Source organism: Podarcis bocagei, assembly GCF_964188305.1.
Source record: "Podarcis bocagei genome assembly, chromosome: 8".
Classification (NCBI taxonomy): domain Eukaryota; kingdom Metazoa; phylum Chordata; class Lepidosauria; order Squamata; family Lacertidae; genus Podarcis; species Podarcis bocagei.
In genome coordinates, this window is record NC_138133.1 from 59,631,047 (window position 1) to 59,652,176 (window position 21,130).

Below are 21,130 nucleotides of genomic sequence, written 5' to 3' on the forward strand. Positions count from 1 at the left end.
GCCTGAGACCGCAGCCAATGTAGGTAGGTACGTGGGTATTTGCTTGCACCTATGTGTCGTTGGAAACAAGATAGCTTAAAATGACCAATTTTCCAAAAATATGTATAAAAGGATATGTATTTTTGGTACTTCATGAGTCCAAACTGAAATTCAAGGCAGAACACAGTTTGCTTTAGTACTTTTCAGGGAAAACAGAAAATTACTGTTTTCTCTGAAGGGGAGAAATTGCATTTCCAAATGCTGCACTTCGGTAAATTCATTGAGCGTAACATTTTCTCACGTAACCTTAAGGTTGTCCATTTTCTTTCAGCTTTCAAATAATTGAACTAAGTGATAAAAAGTGAAATGCTAAAGGATGTTGAGCTTCTTTCTCTTCCCCTACCTCTATACTTCTTATGCTGTAACTGAAAATGATTTAAAGACTGTGGAATATGTCAGCTGAGAGAACATTTCTCAGAACATCTGTCTTACTGTCTATTGTACACAATAGCTAGCATCTGAAATGTTAAAACTTTGTGGAATGGAACATTGCGGTTAGGCTATTGGCCTCACTGTAATGTCCATTCCTGGGGCACTATATCCAAGTGTTCTGTCTCACCAGGTCAGCTGCAATGCCCCAGTGGAGCTGTATGGTGGTTAAAGTGTTGAACTACAGCCTGAGAGACCAGGATTCAAATCCCCACTCAGCTATGAAACTCATTGGGCACCATTGGGCTGGTCACTGCCTCTCAGCTTAACCTACCTCACAGGGTTATTGTGATGATAAAATGAAGAAGGGGGAAATCATGTACACTCCTTGAATGAGAGATAATTGTGTATATGTGTGTGCACGTGTATGTGTGTGTGTACACACCCACAAAATATCTACCAAAACTATGCCATCACATATATTTCTCTAATTTGACAAATGTTAATGATTGTTCATCTTAAGAATATGCTCTGATTTATATATATATTCGTGGATTTTTGCCAAAGTCAGTATGACTTGAACCCAAGCTTCACTCCCACTGGTGGGAGCATCCTCTGAGCAGACAGAAGTTGGATTCTTTTGCTGATTTCCCCTCCTAGACCACAAGGTCCTATGAAAATATTATGTGACAGGTTGGAGGACCCTTCAGAACAGTGTGAAAGGTGACACTGGGAGCTGCATGGGAAAAGGGAAATTGGTGTGAGTTGCCTTGGTCACCCACTTCCACCAGTGAGATCTCTCCACTAGATCAAAAGTCCAGTGTGGGCAGAAGGAGCTCTTCTGTTTGCAGAGGGTGAAGTTTTGATCCAACCTCAGTTGTTGTTCTCCAACTCCCATCAGCACTAGCCATCATGGCCAGTAGTCAGGGATTATGGGAACTGTAGTCCAGAGGAAGTCCCAGAGATTCCTCATCCCGGATCTTGCATGAACTAATCAGGCTGACTGGGTATAGCAGATCTTGTCTAATTGCAGTGAGATGAATATGATGACCTGCAAACCTATTAGTGCACTATTTCTGAGGATGAACTTCAAATATCCATTATGATTTGCTAACCACATTTTTTTTGCTTATTTTTGTTTTACAGATTTTGGCCATTGTATCTATTTTGTTCATTGTGCTGTCCACCATTGCTTTGTCACTCAACACTCTACCTGAGCTTCAAGTAATTGATGAATTTGGACAACTAAATGACAACCCCCAGCTAGCACATGTAGAAGCTGTGTGTATAGCTTGGTTCACTATGGAGTACCTTTTGCGTTTCCTGTCATCTCCAAACAAGTGGAAGTTCTTCAAAGGTCCATTAAATGTGATTGACTTGCTGGCCATTTTACCCTACTATGTCACCATTTTCCTCACAGAATCCAACAAAAGTGTGCTGCAGTTCCAAAATGTCCGCCGTGTTGTTCAGATATTCCGTATTATGAGGATACTCAGGATCCTTAAACTTGCCAGACACTCGACAGGCCTTCAGTCTTTAGGATTCACACTCAGGAGGAGTTACAATGAATTGGGTTTATTGATATTATTTTTAGCAATGGGCATCATGATATTTTCCAGTCTTGTATTTTTTGCTGAGAAAGACGAAGATGCTACAAAGTTTACTAGTATCCCTGCATCATTTTGGTGGGCCACCATCACTATGACTACAGTAGGCTATGGTGATATATATCCTAAGACTTTACTAGGTAAAATTGTTGGAGGATTGTGTTGCATTGCTGGAGTGCTGGTAATTGCTCTACCTATTCCCATCATAGTAAACAATTTCTCTGAGTTTTATAAGGAGCAAAAACGGCAGGAGAAAGCCATTAAACGAAGGGAGGCACTTGAGCGAGCAAAAAGAAATGGAAGCATTGTCTCAATGAATCTAAAAGATGCCTTTGCCCGCAGCATGGAACTGATTGATGTAGCCGTGGATTCCGGTAAGACTGAGGAAGCAGCCAACTCCAAGGAAACCCCTGACGATAACCACTTATCTCCAAGCCGGTGGAAATGGGCCAGAAGGACAATGTCTGAAACAAGTTCTAACAAGTCCTTGGAGAATAAATATCAGGAAGTGAGCCAGCAAGATACCAACGAAAAGCTCAACAATATTGTTACAGCCTCCAGCCCCCAACACTTGAGTGCTCAGAAACTCGAAATGTTATACAATGAAATTACTAAAACTCAGTCTCAGCCTAATCTCAATGCCAACTACCAAGGCCCGTCAGCGAAACCTCCCTTATATGAGGAGGAAATTGAAATGGAAGAGGTTGTTGGGCAAGGAGAACCATCCATGTCAGGGAAAAGAGACATAGTGACGGACATGAGAAGCATTTCCAGCATTGATAGCTTTGCCAGCTGTGCAACCGATTTCACTGAGACAGATCGGTCTCCCTTGCCCCCATACTCTGGTTCTCACCTGCAGCTAAGGTTCCCACCTGACTCTGTCCATTTGGAAGACCAAAGAGCAAAGAGTTCTCAGTTTTTATCACACACCAAGGATAAAACGTTTGCCCCCAGAGACGTCACCTTTGAGTACTCCCCAGTTGATACAGCCATGAACATGGATAACGCTGGCTCCCAGTCTCTTCTTCATGGCCCTTTGCACTTTGACAGCTCCATGTTAAGTCCCAAAAGTTCTCTCAAAGGAAGCAATCCATTAAAAGCAAGGTCCCTTAAGGTTAATTTTAAGGAAAACAGAGGTGGCGCTCCACAAACGCCACCGAGTACTGCAAGGCCACTTCCAGTAACAACGGAGGCAGATTTCATGCAATCCACCCCTCCTCAGCATATCAGCACCATTCTCTTAGAAGAGAATTCACCACATGGCGACAGGCCCTTGCTGGGTGCTGATGCCTCCATGGTTTGCCAGAGCATTCCTAAGAAATCATCCCCTTCTCTGTTTCCAAAACAAAAGCTTTTTACTTTCCCTTCCAAAGAGAGGAGAAGCTTCACCGAAATGGACACTGGAGAAGAAGACGACTTCATGGAGATTCCTGGAATAACAAGACATGACAAAGAGCAGGATATCAAGACAAACTGCTATGGGGAAAAACACAAAGATGGGAACCATTTAACAGAAGAGCCTCGAGTCAGCTCTTCTTCCCCCAAAATTTTGGGGCAAAACTGTACACAAGACATTTACTGTGTCGGGGGGGATGTAAAAGGCGACAATAGCCAAGAAGGTCACAAAATGGAAAACCACTTGTTTCCCCCAGAAATCCATACAAATCCTGGAGAAACTGGCTACTGTCCCACACGGGAAACCAGCATGTGACTAGTCAGGAGAGCAATAATGACAAAAACTGATTTCTTAAAACCACAATTAGTAATGCCTATGAACTAAAACATGGGAAGCCTCAGAAGTAAAAAAAAATATATATGTTATTTTTGCATGGCATGAAGAGTTGATTAGTTTAAGTACTGTTTAATTTAAAAGTGGAAAATCTGCTTTTTTTGTAACAAAAAAGGAGAAAAAAATCAGTTAAAAAAATGATGCAAGAACAGTGAGTAAAATAAAGAGCTCTTTTAGGAGCCCATATTCTGCAATGTCTGACATTTTTGGTCCTTTCACTAATGATTGTAGATAAGTTTTTTTAAAAAAATATTTTAACTTTTTTTGCTCTTGGTTATAATGAATTTTGGGAATTTGCACATGAAAGGATGAAATGCCGATGCATGTTTTCATAATGGTGTGAAACAAGGTGCTTTGAACCTGCAAAATGCATACATTTGTAAATAGTTTGGGTTTGCGGGGAGATCTACAGTTATCAAGGATATGTGGAAAATACGTTTCCCGGGACACAGGTACTTCCTTCACAGTTTGCTGCCTGGAGGATTTGTACAGACTTATGTTGCAAAATTGCAACTTCTTCTTAAAGCATCTCACCTATCTTGCTTTCTGTTTAAAAGCTCATAAAGTATAAGCTGTTTGTTTAAGTAAATGACAGTGTTTTCTCATCTATCTGTGAAGTAAATCATAGCTCAAATTATTTTTATTTGCATAGATTTCACGGATATATTTGCAAGTTTTGAGTAAAATTCTATTTAGACTGTGCAAGATTTAATGACCAGAAATTGAAAACTTGATATAAGAACTGCCAAAATCAAAACAAAGACAAGGACACCATTACGTTATATAATAAAATTATTTCTATGGCAATAAAATGTGCCAAATGGCCATGAAAAAATGATTATTTTATATTTAAAAGTTCAAAAGTTTGTATTACAGTTACAATTGCTGTATGCACTATTGTTAATATCTTATTTTTTTAAATGAAGTTTTTGTGGTTGTAAGTTTGCTTCTAAAATCTCTTTAGGAGTGCTGTGGCTTTTGTCCACCACTTCTTTACCACTAGGCGCCCCAATTTTAGATAACTTATTAATTTCAGAATACCAACATGATTACTCTTTCTTGAATCACCAGACAAGGATTGCTGCTTTATGAGCAAAGTTGGAAAACTCAGAGTAGACAATCTTTTCATTGTGCCCAGCCTCTATTTCAATTTTGCAAAAGTGGTGTTTTATACAGACTTTGCTGTGGGCAGTTTTGCGCTATCGGGTTTTTCATATCTAATTATTGCAATTAATTAACAAATTAACAAAATCATTTGAAACTTCTGTGGATTTCTTCTTCTTCATGCTCTTCCATCACATGCATTCTATGTTAATCAATAGGATAAAAGCTCTCCTGCAATAAGATAAAACAGCATGTGAACGGAACTTTCCAAATTGTGTACCTTTTACCCAAATTCCAATAATTTCAGTAGAATAATTATTTCTGTAAATTTAAAGAAGCTGTTCAATGCATTAAAAATATTTTCAAATCACAAAACAATATTGGACCTAATAAGCTTAATAATTTTAATTTTCTAATAAAAACAATATTCTAATTTGGGGGGGAGAGTTCTTCAACATAAAACCTTACCCACTTACACTGATTTTACTCAGTGCAGACCACTTAAAATTCATGTTAGCTTCAACAGAATAATTTCTAATATAGCTGAGCAGAATTCAAAATTTCTCATATGCTTTCTTAAAGGAAATTTTCCTTTAATTTCCTTTCCTTTTTTCCTTTTTCCTTTTCCATTCTTTTTTCTATTTGGCTGCAAACAGCTTTCAAAGAGAAAACTGGGCCTTATCCTGTCGCCCTCAGGTTTTACTTTTATAAGGAAATGTCACCATCATGTATTTAATATGTGTCTTTTGGACCAAATACCAAGCACAGCAAAAGTCATCTTTATTTTTTTCCAATTCTTAGACCCTTTTTAATACTTGCCTTTGTTTTTAAATACAGTATCTCCAGATATTTCTCTTAAGAATTAATAATGCAGTTAAATGTCATTTCTTAAAAAACAAAAAACAATGTCTGGTCATTAGGTCTCAAAATATGCATTTGTTCCTCATGGCTGTCCAGGTAATTATATTTCTGCATATGATTTAAGTTAATTATGTGGCATTCTGCTTAATCCTTTTCAATGACCTCCATTTTATTTTATGAACTTCCTTTGTTTATGTCTCTTGTTTTATTGATAGATATTCCCATTGACTGAGACTAAATGCTAACTAGCTTTTAAAAGACATTGCTCTGTAATTTCTGTACTTTTTAAACACCATGCTGCCCTATTTGATCTGTCTTCATAATGACGACCATATAAAGAACAAAACCAAAGGCTAAATGAAACCTTGGGCTTCGGTTGAAAATGGGAAGTTGGTCACTGATTTCAATGAAATCCTAGTTTCATTCATAATCCTTACCCAGGGAAAACACTTGTTGGCTACCATGACTGTTCTATCATGAGCTATAGGTGGAAGGATCCAAAGCTAAAATATGCTCTTTTCATATGTAATAAACTATTCCTATCTTCAGAGCCCTGCTGATGTACCATATGAGATACATGTTGATGTTCCTTCCCCTTGGCTAGTACTGGCTTCGGTCTACATATGTGTCAAGACTTTGGATTGTATCCGGTGTTAGTGATACTCAGAATAGACATTGAAATTAATGAACATGACTTAGCTTAGGTCCATTTATTTTATTGGGTCTATCCTGAATAAAACTTAGTTGGATACAACTTTTTGTCTCCCAAGCTACGTCCATTAAGCAATAATTTGGAAGCCCTTTGCTACTGGATACAAAAATGTTCTAAGCTTATCTGAATCTGACCTCACATATGTTGTTAGGAGTAATTCCATTTGTGCCACACACAAAAATGATCATTAACACATATAAAGGGTAAGAAACATTGTGTCCTCTTCCTAAAATGGGTTTAAGAACCGAAGCTTTACTAAAGATAGCATACCATCCAGATAGCCTGTAAGCAACTATATGTTCTACACTTAGTCTAGGGTAGCGAATGTGGTGCTCAAGTGATGTTGTTGGACTCCAACTCCCATCCACCCCTGTCGGCATTGTCAGTAGTAAGAGATTATGGGAACTCTAGTCCAGCAACATGCGGAGGGCACCATGTTGGCTACCCTGAGATAGAGTGTTCCTTTCTATCTTATGGAACAACAACATCTGACATCACATTACCACTCCATGTTCATTATGGTTCTACAACATCACATAAGTCATTGTTTGTACTTCAAAAGCAAACTCAAATTACAGGTAAAAAAAACAGTGGCACCTTAAAGACTAACAGAATTTTATTATGGCATCAACTTTGTGTCCTGACTAATGCATAGTTTTGGTAACAGCATTTCCAGTATTTGGTCACAGTAAACTTGGAAAGGAAAGGAAAGGAAAGGAAATGGAAAACAACCCTCACACTACCGGAAGAAACACAGCAACAAGAGGGAGAAGGAAAGGCAGAGTACCTGTGAGTACCTAAGGCATGTTTAAAAACATACTACTGCTATGTTTAATTACCTTTTACTTGTATAATAAGGTAACTATTGTCACAAAAGTCAATGTTAAGACTTTTGTTCCAACCCTATATTGCTTGCCCATCCACCACTATTCTTGAAACCAACATAAAAAATCCCATTCATTGCTGTTTGGGGATTGCCTGCTAAGACTGCCATCCTCTGGCTAGCTTCACCAACTGACTCCAAGTGTGATGTAGCCAGAAATGGTTGCATACTAAGAATTTAGCAAGGATGCTCTTCTAGCTATATGACATTATAAGATAACAGTATATATTTTAGCAGTGCTAGTCTAGGGTTCTCTTCTGCCCCATTTTCCTAAAGGGGAGACAAATGTATTCAAATATGCTAAGGGATATATTTAATAACCTGTGACTCTTTGCCACAAGTTTTCCAAAGCAACTCATTTCTCTCTACTCAGCTGATCACTGATTTGACACTTGATCACTGATTTGGCTTTGTTCTGTGATAACTGGGAGGTGGTGTTGCTGGCAACTCACCAAGCCGAGTTCGGCTGTGTACAATTGATAAATAGCTTGTCAGAGACTTGGAAGCGTTATTGTTCAGCAAACATTGCCAGTGGTGGACACATTCACTTTTTGTGCCCCACTTTGATGTTCAAACCAAGTTTACTTTTTGTGTCCCACTTTGATGTTCAAACCAAGTTTACACCTTTCTGTAGTGATATGTGATGTGCTTAATGCAGTTTAATACAAAGACTTTCTCAGGGACAAAAAGAATTTGCACTGAATTATTCCAGTGAAGCAGCTGCAGAAGCTTGCTTACATTACAGCGGTCTGCCTAAGCTTCATTGGGTTCAAGTTCAATTGCAGCCTTACAAAACAATCCAGCCCCTCAAACCTGGCCTGCTGTGATGGAGAGAGTATGGATGTGGCAGAAGTGTCCCTCTGCTTAGCTCTGCTGGCAGCATCCTTCACCTGTTCCCCTGGGACCTGCTGAAAGCACAGACAGGTAGACGCTACCACCTCTGGTATCCCTGCCAGTGGTAACTAGTAGAAGCTCCTGAAATGGGACATTTCTGGGGAAGGGAGGGGTGAGAAAGGAATGGAGCTGGGTCAGCCAAGGATTTTCTGGATCCAAAACCAGTCCAGGTACCAGCAGTGACTTTAATTTGGGCCTCTCTGCTATACCAGAGCAGGGGGAGGGATTGCCCTCACTTATCACCCCGGACAGCATGAGAGGCAGGTGCTTTGAATGTGGCGGCTCCTCTCCTCCCAGGAGGGAGTTAGGATGGTTCCCTTAGTGGGTTTCATGCTCTTAATTTGTTTTTGGAACAAGGCAGTGCAAATTTATTTATTTATTTTAGCCCAGAAAGACTATACTTTGCAATTGTCTTGAGCACAGCGCATATAAAAAAAATTCCTCCCCAAATCAGCACCCATTTGGCTTCCTTCCTTTTCCAGCTTTTTCATGTTGGGATGCTGCCCGCCCCCATTTCCTGCAGGTTTCTGTAGCACAGGCTTCCTCAAACTCGGCCCTCCCAATGTTTTTGGCCTACAACTCCCACAATCCCTAGCTAGCAGGACCAGAGGTCAGGGATGATGGGAACTATAGTCTCAAACCATCTGGAGGGCTGAGTTTGAGGAAGCCTGCTGTGGCACATCAAGCTGCAAAAGCCAAAGCAAGAGCACAGAAGTATGCCTAGCATTTTGTAATAGCTGGGGGTTTGTTTCAATGTGCTGACGCCTAAAGGCCACTTTCTTGTATCCCCCCCTGTGCCTGAGCACTTTGGGGACTTTTGTTTAGGGACTTGACTCTTCTCATTCCTCTTTTACATATGCATAAGTATCAAGCTATTAATCTTTGGTCGAGCCCAATGTCATAGCAGCAGCGAAACGGAAGTTCTTCCAGATAAACAAATATGTGCATGCCACCTTGGCAGCTCACTTACTATGAGAAATATCAGAAGAACTGCACACACCCTTTCCCACCTTTGCTTCTTAAAGCACAGCACAAACACACAGAGAGAAAGGTGCCCTTAGGATCAACAAATCCCTGGAATGTAATGCAAATCACATAACACACACACGTGTGACGTTCTTTCTGTTCATGCATGAATCTGTTTGGATCCTGGCCAACGCAGCCTCTCACCTTTATTATAACGAGTGAGCAATCTTCAAAGAGGACACAGTGGCTGGTCTAAGTGATTGCTCCGAGTGACACAGTGTAGCACTCAAAATACTGTTCATTAAGTGTCAAACTCTACTGAGACAGCAAGCAGTATTAGTTTGGAGGCAAGCACTTCTGTACACTCACATTATGTAACAAGGTGATCAGCCTTCCACAGTCTGGGGCCCTCCAGATACTGTTGGACTCCCATCAGCCTTAGCCAGCATGGCCAGTGGACAGGGATTATGGGAGTTGTAGTCCAAAAATATAGGCATAGGGCTGATCAAAATCCAACTCCACAGAAGCCACAGCTGGTCATAAAAGCAAATGGGCTGCTGCTCTCTTGGAGCTGCTTCTGATTTATAATAAACAAGACCACAACCTGCCTGCAGAGTGTTTTCTGCCCATGTCTTAAATGTAAATGGCTACTACATAAGTGGACAATGATGGAGAATCAGCTTCTCAACCATGTATATTTATGTCCTGAAAAAAAGTGTGGATAGGCTTTTCTCCATATTGGGTGTTACATGAAATTATTATTTAGTTAATTTTTCCATTGTCTCCCTGTATGTTCACTTCATCATGCTGCTTACACAGGGTGTTTCAGATTCGTTCTCACAAGGGATGGAGCCTTGGGTCCAGAGATTCCCACGTGAGGGCAGAAAGCACTTCTGTTCACCTTAAGGGTGCTGTTTTGCTTTTGAGAGCCCCCCCCCTGGAGTGGCTTCTACAGAGCAAGCTACAGCCAGATGAAAAATCAGCACAGCCGTATGTCAGTGGAAACACTTTCTGCTTGCACACAGGGACCTCTGAGTAAGCCAGCCCTCAAAAAGTAATATCCAAAACCAAACTGAAACTAAACGATCGGTTCATTTACTGTGGGTGCAGGCAAAGTGGTTTCCTGTCTGTCTAGGTCAGAGTATTGGAGAGAGAAAGAATTGCATCCCCACATCCCTGGGCGGAGGGCAGAGTTTTAGTGTTATTCCTCTATATATTCTCAGAGCTTTAGCCACGTTCATCATATGCAAGTCAGTGCCAGCCATGCAGATAAAAAACTAAACATTTAGAGATCAGTTTTCAGTAACAAACAGCACTCAGCACTTAGCCTGTTGCATTGAGATAACTGTAAATAACCACTCAATATGTACTGTTTCATGTTTATCAGTTAGATGTTATCTCCCATATTTGTTTCATATCTACAGTAGCATGGACTGAGTTTACTTAACAATGTTTTCTTCTATGGATGCTACAAATACTGTGGTGGGGGAGGGAAGCACAACAGTATTTTTTTAAATTGTACTGGCACAATAGCTGTGTCTTTACTATTGCTCAGTTTTCAACGGATGGCAGCATTTCACTGTAAACTGCTATATTAACAACTTATTCTCCTTTTTAAAAAACAAAGCATCCTTTTGGGATAGGAGATATGTGCATATATGATAAGTCTCATCTAATCTCATTCATCTGCCTTTACAAAATGCCCCATCCAAAATGGGAGAGTCTGCTGCTTTTGTTGTATATATTACTTCTATTTTAGGGATGGAGCAGGACTGAAAATTACAGTGTTCTTGTAAGGGCATTTTGCAATGGTAACAGCATCATGCATGCTTTGTTGCATCTTTGTATTTACTAGAAATGTCTTGTTTTCACCTTTTATTTTTCTGTAGAGAGCATACCACTTTAACTCCCCACCCCCACCCCTCCGCTGTCCATCTTGCACCATTAATAGAACTTCACATATAATGGTATTCGTATCAGTGTTTCCATATCAGCTGCATTTTAACATCATGAAAAGGAAATGTGATTATTTTTATTTTTTTGGTTATACTAGTTTTTTGCTGATCAGCTAAATATTTCTGCACCAATCAGCATTTAAATATGCATGTGGTAGTCTGTATTGTACAGTTGTTCAACATCAAAATACTTGTTTATTTTCTGTCAAATGTCTGTAAAATGAATGGCATTGTTCTCCATTTCAGTCTGCCAGAATAAGCAGAATAGTCAATAAATGTGTAAATGAATCATCTGTGTCTCATTTCAGTTCTCTGCATGAAGCCACTTTACATTAAACATTACATACATACCAAAATGTCAATCCATAAGTGACTTTGGGTTTCATTTTGGGGGGAAATAAACTTAAAACTTATTGGAAGAAATATACAGGATGATGATAGGATAAGAAAGGGTGTTTTGCATTGCTCATACTTTGCTTCAATAGCTAATTCATTCTCTTACAAGGCATCTCAGCCCAATTCTCCTAGGTTATGTCTGCATGAGTAGCCCCCTTTTTTACTTCTCCGTTCCACTATAGATTGTCCCTTGTTGTATCTTGATTTTTTTCTATCGGTAGTTCCTGTCCTATACTGTTAGGTCTCACAAGTCTTAAATCAGTAACTTCAGGACGGCATAATTTCCCTTGCTTGCTGCTTCCACAGCAAACACTTGGCTAGGAAGATAACCCACTGAGTGTCACTTCCACACCATATGTGTAAAGCACAAGGCTTCCCCCAAAGAATCCTGAGAACTGTAGCTTGTTAAGGGTGCTGGGAAATGCAGTTCTGTGCTGGTTAAACTTATGCACCGATTGGTTTAAAAGTAAAAAGACAGTCAGGTGCACTACTGGCAGCCTCTCTACATTCTTGTGGATACAAGAAAGCCCATCTGTTGATATTATGGGATTTTCTGCAAATGCAGGCACTCAGGAAGGCTGCAGAGTGCAGACCACTGGAGGGGTGATTTGCAGAATAAAATGAAGGATGCCCTCAAAGACTCCTTGTCAACTTTGAAAATAAGATAGGCACCCATCACCTGTGAGAATTTCACCAACATTTTCAATCTCATCTTTGATTATTTTTTGAACACAATTTCTTTTTTCATTAATTACTAAAGATTTTTTTTTAAAAAAAGAGAGTAAAAAAGCAAAGTCAGCACAGCACATTTTGTAGCTGTTCCCCGAGTAGCATTGATGTGATTTTCAGTTTCTGTGGTGTCTTCCTGCTGCTACACCCTTCCTTTCCCATTTGCCTGTTCCTTCCTGCATGGCTAGCTGCATTCTTCTGCTTGGTCTGACTCTTTAGAACACAAATATTTTTGCTTTACCTGGGAACACCGCTGACTTCCATCACTCCTAGGACTGCCTATGCAAGCAGTGGCAGACTTTGGGCTCTCAAATTTCAGCAGCGCCCTGTGCGATGCTAAAATTCAGTGCCCTCCTCCTTGCACTCTGTTCTACATCACTGCGGTGGCACCCCCTGCAGCATCGGCACACAGTGCAGCTGTACTGGTCGCGCTATCCTAAAACCACTTCTGGGATCTCACGTGCCATGTTTATCTGATTCATTCTCAAGAGTCTATAAGTGTGTACCTTATAGAAGGCTTCTGGTTGCCAGTACAAGAGCTCCTAAATCCTTCAGGGAAAGAGACACAGAATCTCCAAGTGTGGGGTAACAGGTTCAAGAGAAAGAGGCTTTCTAACCAGAGGGCAGCACATTCCAGTACAGAAGTGCAAGCAATGCATTTTCAGGATGACATAATATACACCCAACAGTAGAGAGCTGGATCATTTGGCATCATGGTATGACAGTGAAGGAGCTGTGGGGGAAATCAGTTTTTTTACAACAACAACAACAACAGTTTTTAATGGCTCAAGTCCCTTTTTGGCATCATAGTGGTTGACATCATAGCAGTCAAAATGAAAATGTTCAAACATCTTTTAAATATTTTTTTTTAAAAAAATACAAATCACAGGGTCACTGCCCCTGTTATAGCACGTGCCCTATTATGTATTACAACTGCATTCTTTATAAGTAACTAATATAGTTGTCAGCTATGCAGATCACTAATATTCTTTCAATTTGTTTTATATTCTGGGACATTTTTCTCTTGAGAACACTGCACAGGGCAAATGCCCCCTCCTCCATGGTGCAGTCCAAATCAAGATTTGGGGTGGGGGGGCATAGCTATTTAAAAAAAATAAAGATACGAAAATAATTATTGTAACACTAATTTGTCCCTGACTCCCATTTCCATAGGCAATAGTTTCTTCATTGTGTACAGCTGTATATACAAATAATTGAAACAGTTAAGTTCTTTATCTTAGTAAAAAGTTCATAAAAAGTTAACAATTTGATTCCTGAAAACAGCCCAGAGTTGTCTTATCAGCAATAGCCAATTTTGCTGATTTGTTTCCTGCCTAGACAATCTTGGCTCACAGCAAACAGCACTGCATCATGCCGACCTTGCTGTCACCTCCCTCTCTACCTCCTGGAAGTCAGTTGGGTGGCAGTGCCCCACCGTGCCATCTGCTACTGGTTCTGGTGGCTTTTCTCTCTCTACACCACCCCTACTAATCACCAAAATATCCCTCCCCTCCCACACAGATACTTGTGAACAGAAGAATGGACTGCAAGGGGCAATTTCAGATCAGTGCTAAGAAGGAAAGTTTCACCACCTGCTTTTTCTCTACACACCATGTATAATTTTATTAAATCATTTCCTTCCATTTATCTACTGTCATCAGCCAGAGGTGCACAAAGACACCAGGCAGTATTTATTTACAAATAAGATTTGCACACTGAGACATTCCCCCCACCTCCATTGACATAAAAGACCTTCACTTTGGCTGAACCATGCCCTTTCTCTTAAATTCCAATGCTGTGACATCCTCTGATGTTAGCATTTGCTCCAGTATCTCAATATTTTCAAAATCAATCCCCGGTACCTGCAAATGTCTTCTCTAACAGTCTGTATCTAGTCTTTGGCTCTTATAACTACCAAAAGGCCACCATTCCTTCCTTCATATCCTGTCAGTTGCATTCAAAGTGTCTTCAGGGGAGTTTGAATGTGCTTAGGAGTGGATGCAGCTTTCTTACAAACAGCCTTGTATTAACCGATATTTATTGTACTCCATTTAAAATATTTGACACACACACACAAAAGAAAATGATTTTTGTAAGCATTAAAAGACCATTGAGCAATAGGAATGAGAACAATTGATCTGTAAATAAAACGTGAAGTGAGGCAGAATTTGAGACAGGAAGGAAACGTGACAAAATGAAGGCATCAGACAAAAGGAGCTTGGGGTGATTCTGACAGGGAAAATGGTAAGTGTGGAGGGATCAGCCACCATTGCCCTCTTCCCTGTTTTAAAGAGCTGATCAATGTTCAAAATATGCAGTAAGAGGGTCAAAACTAATTATATTTTCAGAATTTAGACAGTGTGATTTATTTCCATGACAGTGCAGAATTATTTGCTTATTAAATATCTACAGGACCCTTCCTTCTGAAAGAGCCCAGCGTGGCAAACATAACAAGATACAAATCAATTAAAACTGCTTAAAAGTATCTAAGTGCAATTCCAATAAAGATGAGGAAAGAGATCGTCTTAAAAGACTTGTTGAAAGAGCAGGTGCCAAAAAGGCAGCAGAGATGACACCTCTCTAATATTTAACAAGAAGGAATTTCAATGGTTAGTGCTAAAGGCCTCATTCCTATATTGTGCCGAACAGACCTCCTGTTAAGATGGCATCTCTGCAGAGCACAGTGATTAGGGTTTTCTTGCTACAAGCCCAAGTTCTAGCCAATGGGTACCCAGCTGAAGTAAAACCAGTGTTTCAGACCAATCCAGTTTAAGGTTTGCCATCCTCCAGAAATCATGCTTCGGCCTATCTACACACCAAGCTTGGGCCAATTCAAAGATAACATTCCCCCACTGAAGCATCCCTTAACTAGTCTATGCAGTGGTGGCACACATTGATAGCAGGTTCTGGTGCGATCTCACATGATACCACCAAAATCTCACAAGATTTCTTGTGAGATTTTGATGAGATCTCATGAGATCTCACCAGAAATCGTCACTGATGCCAGTGCCACTTTTCCGATGGTGGCAGGGAGAGCAGGCAGGGTGCCCACAGGGATAAACCCTCAGCAGCTTCTGCTGCCCAAGGTAACTGCTTCACACTGTGTCAGGGGTGGGCTGGCCCTGAGCCCAGACATGATGGCACGGGCCATCCTTGATTGGATCTCCCAGAACTTCCCCTACCCCCTTTCAAACAACTGTTAGATTTTCATTGGAGCAGCCATGCTGGGAGAAAAAGGTGTTCAAACCACATTTCCACTCTAAATACACTCCATCAGCTGCTATTGTCCTGATCAGAGAATGCACTTCGCTACACTAGAATTCTTATCGTGTCCAGAAGAGATTCATGGAGAATCTACTAGTCTCATTCATTTCTATTGATAGTGACTAGTGAAAGCTGAAATGGGATAATTTCTTTACAAAAAGAAGCATTGTGTTGGCAGATTTTTATTAGATTATACAATTAATCATGATAAGATTTTTATTGTTCATATTAGATTTTACAGCTAAGAAAATATTTTTGTAAGGTATATCATTAAAGGTTGATGATGATGATGATTAACATGTACCCTGCCCATCTGACTGGGTTGCCCCAGCCACTCTGGATGGCTTCCAGCAGAATATAGAAGAACACAACAAAACATCAGACATTAAAAGCCTCCCGATACAGGGCTGCCTTCAGATGTCTACAGAAGGTCGTATAATTGTTTATCTCTTTGATGTCTGATGTAAGGGCATTCCACAGGGTGATTCTAGTCTTGTTATAAAGTGAAGACTTTCTGTTAATGACATAAATGTTTTACAAAGTAATCAAAGAGCAAATTTTCAAACGTATTAATTATCCTTTTATAAACAGCTGGTGCACTTACCATTTTGTCAACTGGAGTAGGTTGGGTTTTAAATTGGCCAGCAAGTAATTCCCACTACTCCTTATGTTTATTTTGCCAGTATCATCAATCAACCAAAATTCAGGTTCTGTGTGTGAAGTTTTGGTGTATGTTCACTGTGTTTTATATTGAATCATTTTTTATATTTCACACCGTATCACTCTGGCAGTGCTACATTTCTATTTCATGGATTCAAATAAAGTAATTGAATGATTGACTGACTGACCACATCCTTGAGTTACCATCATGGTTCCCTGAGGATGCAGGACAAAGCTGTGGGCCTGTAGAAAACAAGTGGATAAAAATAATCAGGTTTAAGAAAACTGAAGCTTTTAGTGCTGGATCCATTACAAAAACATTCCCTTTGCATTATAATGATGAAGTGTTCATTCTAATGAAGCATGCTGAAACATCAATATGTTATTTGTTACCTGTCTGGAAATGACAGGATAATCAGATTACCGGTAAATATTTTTTTTCCTGCACAAGGGCCATTGATTCTGTGACTGATTCAAAACTCCAGGCTAGAGGTTTGGGGACAGAAAGTGTCCCACACAGTCAACAATATTACAGATTTCCCATGAGTGGCTTGCTAATATGAGCTTTGGAGAACTGACCTAACTAGATGAAACAGGTCTCTTCACATAGGGTTAAATCCTAAGATAAATTAATGTAAGGATGCTCATGGAAAGAAGTTATGGAAAGTTACCTAAGTTCACCCGTCTCAGAAGTCTGTTCTTGTTGATTTTCACCTCCACCAGAAACCACTCCCTGCACACAAGCATGCACACCATCCTACCTTGTTCAGGAGAGCCGTCAAAGGGGTTGGGGAACTTCTTCTGTTTGGTATCCCACTTGATGCCACAGAATGGGCTGTCGCTGAAGCAGCTCCTTCCTGTGATAAGAAAAACTCATAGTCCCGACTGTATATGCCTATGAAAGAGGAGAAATGGCCAGAAACCGGACTGGCAGTGGATTACTTCTTCAACATTAGCAAAGGGAATAATCTTGTCTGCACCTGGGGCACCCAGCTAGTTCAGGGGTTTGCGGGACAGGCTGCATGGCACACATCGCTCTTCCCTTCAGCAGAGGCGAATGGCTGGGCAAGGAATGAAATGGAACAGCCGGGGTGCTGGCATCACCATTTCTTAGCATCTGCCACCTCAGGTGGTTACCTCACTCTGCCTAATGATAAGGAGGGCCCTGCTGACCAGAAATCTCCACAGGACAGAAATGAAGATGGGTTACTGTACATAGCAGGGCACAAAAGCAATGATATTATCTACAATAGCAAAACAGTGTAATACAAAAACTGTAATGCATAACTGATTGACAAATTACCTTAATGATAAAACCTAAATACAAGAGAAATGTGATACTTAATAATCAAGAAAAGGATTGAAAGGTAGGTCTTGTTTTTACATTTCCTTTTAATTCATTCATGGTATTGTATCATTTCTCTTGTGTTGTCTATCTCCCCTCTTCATATGTAATTTCCTTATCCCTACCCCCCCCCTTTTCTTTTTTTCCTAGTAAGGAAACCCTTCATTCTGCAAGGAAATGTGCATGCATACACAGTTTCTATAGACAGATCTTTGCCTTGTTAAGCTTCAGCTAAAACAACAACTTGCCTGTGTTTTAATTTAATCAGTGACAGACAATGTGAGATTAATTTGAAGCCTTAGCCTCAAGAACCTATCCAGATGTTGATGTGATTTACCCAGGAACAATGTGTAAGGAATATTCAGGATTCAGAATAAGGATTTTCCATATATTTCCCAACCGCTAGCATATTGGAATTGTGAAATTATTCACAGGAAAAAGAATGTGCGCATGCACACACACAGCACAGATATAGACACAACATCTTTGTAATGTGGAAATCAAGTGGTCTATATTTCACCTCTCTGGATTTAGCAAGTTCACTATATGGGCAACAGTTAGAGATAAAATAAGGGAAATTAAAATTCATAGCCATAAGAAACAGTAGAAAATGGTACCAGAAAGAAGGTACCTTCTGCATGGATGATCCAGCTGATAGGTGAAGGTCAGGGAGTGGAGAACCAATGGCTTTCCAGTTGTTGCCTAATCTGCCTGCCCTGCCTTCAGCTGCTGCCACCACCACTGAATGCCCAGGCTGCAGAAACTCTGCTGGTGGCAGCCCAGAAATAGGATTGCTGTGTGTGTTGGGTACAACCTTAGATTCCAGAATGTTTTTTTAAAAAGTAACAATTTTTTCCATTTAAAAATTATGTTAAGCAGATTATCTGTAGAATGGCTGCAGGTTGATGAAATTCAGATCTACTGTTGAGCTGTGATTGGTATGGGAAATGTTATTATGGTTTTGAATAAGTAGCTAGGGTAGGAATTTGTTGTAGTTTCCATGGATACACATGCATGCATGCATGCCAGAATTCAGCTCCCATAATATTTCTGTCACTAAATATTTCTCAACACTAAAAGGCATAAACATTTCCCAAGGGGGTTGTGCAAAATGGTTATTGAATATTCATGTCTTCCTACACCCATATTTCTTGTTCTCATTCCATATTCTCCTAGAATCAACCAAATCCAAATGTGTTTAATCTCTTCTGAGATCATTTGTTACATATGTAGCATTTCTGTTATGGGCTATTAATGTTCACCCCTTTATATACAAACATTATTACATCATCTAGATTACAAATGTTGTAATATGCATATATACACTTTAAAACCCAATAATAAGTTAGATCACATTAAATCAGCGTGGCCTATCATCTTTGCTGAAGTTAAAATTAATAGCATCTTTGTTTTCACCCACTCTTGTATTTCTCTGATTTCTGTCATCAAAACAGGAAAGACTTTATTTATGTGCTCTGCCCAGGCATCTGCTATTTATTCTATGTTGCATAGAGAGAATCGTTTCTAAAAGCAGGCCAATCGTGCTTTTCCAAGGTTTGGTTTCCTTGGAATGAGGGACAGCAGATACTGCAGTGTCTTTATGATGTATGGTTCATTTACACATATATACAACCTGAGCCTACAATGAAGGGGTTCACAACATTAACACCCCAAAAAGGTTTGCTTCTCCCATAGCCACAGCCTTGGATTCAAGCAAAGATCAGGCACAGCTCTGTCTCTCAGCTGCCCAGCCTGCAACCTTGCTTCTACCTTACACACCTCAACTCTGGACTTTGTCTTTCTAACTAAAAGTCATTTTTAAGAGGGGGACCCACCCATTTGTCCTCTGGCAGAGCCAATTCCTTTGTTACCTGAACAACCCATATATGGGCCATTAGCAAGAATCTTGCCTGGCAATTCCAGCAATTTGAATCCCAGCTGGTACCAGGAATTGGAAGGAATTCAGACATACAGCGCACCCCACCCCAAACTCACAACAGTATACTTTTCTTTCAGTTCCTTGTACTTGTTTTAAAGATATTTGGGGCGGGATGATAATATTTTTTTAAAATGTATCTTGCACAATTTTGCTAATTAACCTCAAAGAATCACCCTAATGGAAACTTTAAAAAATACAAACGAAGGTGGAATTGTAGCAAGATGCTTGTTTGCTTATCGTGATCCTATTTGACTGGCAATACAGTGGACTCCCCACAACCTCCCCACCCCAGAATTAAAATTTGCACAATTTTATTAATTCAACCCAAATAGTAAAAAGGGGAGTCCTTACTGAAAACCAGTGCAGGAAAGCTGAAAAATTATCTCACCTGAAAGTTAAAACAGTGTAGGGAGAACCAAGGAAAAGAGTCACTCTAATTTTCCACAATAATTCAGTGGCATGTACAACAGTTCAATTCAGTTTCAGTTTGGCAGGAAATGATCAGAACTAGCTGATCTCAGCACCAAATCAAATGGTAATAATTAGCATCAAACCAACTAGAACCAAGCTTTCTTGGAATGCAGTCATGCCCATTTCAATTTAAGCAAGTCGCTATGAAGAACACTGTTCTTCTATGTAATCAAAAGCAACCCAAGTCCCAGTGTGCTGGGCTATACCCTCAGGAACTCTTCAGCTGATGAAAGGAAAAGGCTTTATTAAATCCTATAGCTCCTAAGGGATCTCTTTGCAGAGAGAATGGGAGTTAGAGAGATCATGTCCTTCTTCCATCAAGCCGCATTCTGATGGGACGTAATGAATTCTCCCAGTCTGCTGATGACTACATATAAAAATGACATATAAAAGGGGGTGCACTTGCCAGTCACATCATTATAACTTCTCTTTAGAGCAGGGTGGTGAAACTGTGGCCCTCTAGATGTTGGACTACAACTCCCATCACCCCCTAACCATTGGTTACGTTGGCTGGGTCTAGTAGAATGGCTGCTACAGAAGTCTTATCATAGATGCCGTCTCCATTTTTCTGTGAGTCCTGATCCCTCAGCCTAGCCTATCTTACAGGGTTGTGGTGAACATAAAAGGGGAGGATGAGGGTGATGTGTGCCACCCTAAGTTCCTTGGAACTGGAGAAGGGATATGTGATGAAATATCTACTTTTCCCCATTAATCGTTCAGCCTCTCCAGAAGGCTAAACCTGCCAAACTGGCAAAATGAAAACACTTTCATCGAACATTATTATTACGTATTATTTTAATTTTTATCTCGCCTTTTCCCCTGACAAGGACTCAAGGCGGCCTACAGATAAAGAAGGAGCAGCTAAAAACATGGGGGGGTTTCATAAAAAACACAATTAAACATTAATAAAATTAAAACTAAATATAAAAGATTGATTAAACTTTAAGGAAGACAGATAATTACAAATAAAAACATGCAGTAGCCATGCAAAGAAAGAGGGCGAGGGGAGAGAAAATATCATTTGGTTACAACACAAGGCATAAAAAAAATGTTTGTCCGCAATACAGAAAAGAGGTAAGAGAGTCAGGGACGGTTCTCTGCGTTATTACCCTGGCCCGGAAAAAGAGGGAAGCATTAAATGAAGTCC

General features: G+C 40.0%; 1 protein-coding gene and 1 long non-coding RNA gene across 3 annotated transcripts in view; one reads left to right on the forward strand and one right to left on the reverse strand.

Annotated features, from left to right (window-relative positions):
* KCNB2 (potassium voltage-gated channel subfamily B member 2) overlaps positions 1-6,670 on the forward strand; it is a 233,643-nt gene extending 226,973 nt beyond the window's left edge. For both annotated transcript variants that reach the window (XM_081204481.1, XM_081204480.1), the window contains one exon: positions 1,555-6,670. In XM_081204481.1, coding sequence (XP_081060607.1) covers positions 1,555-3,726 — 2,172 coding nt within the window. In that variant the 3' untranslated portion in view covers positions 3,727-6,670. The remainder of the gene's footprint in view (positions 1-1,554) is intronic.
* The window catches only part of LOC308593209, a 361,814-nt gene that overhangs the window by 338,040 nt on the left and 2,644 nt on the right, over positions 1-21,130 (reverse strand). The gene's annotated exons all lie outside the window — the stretch shown is intronic.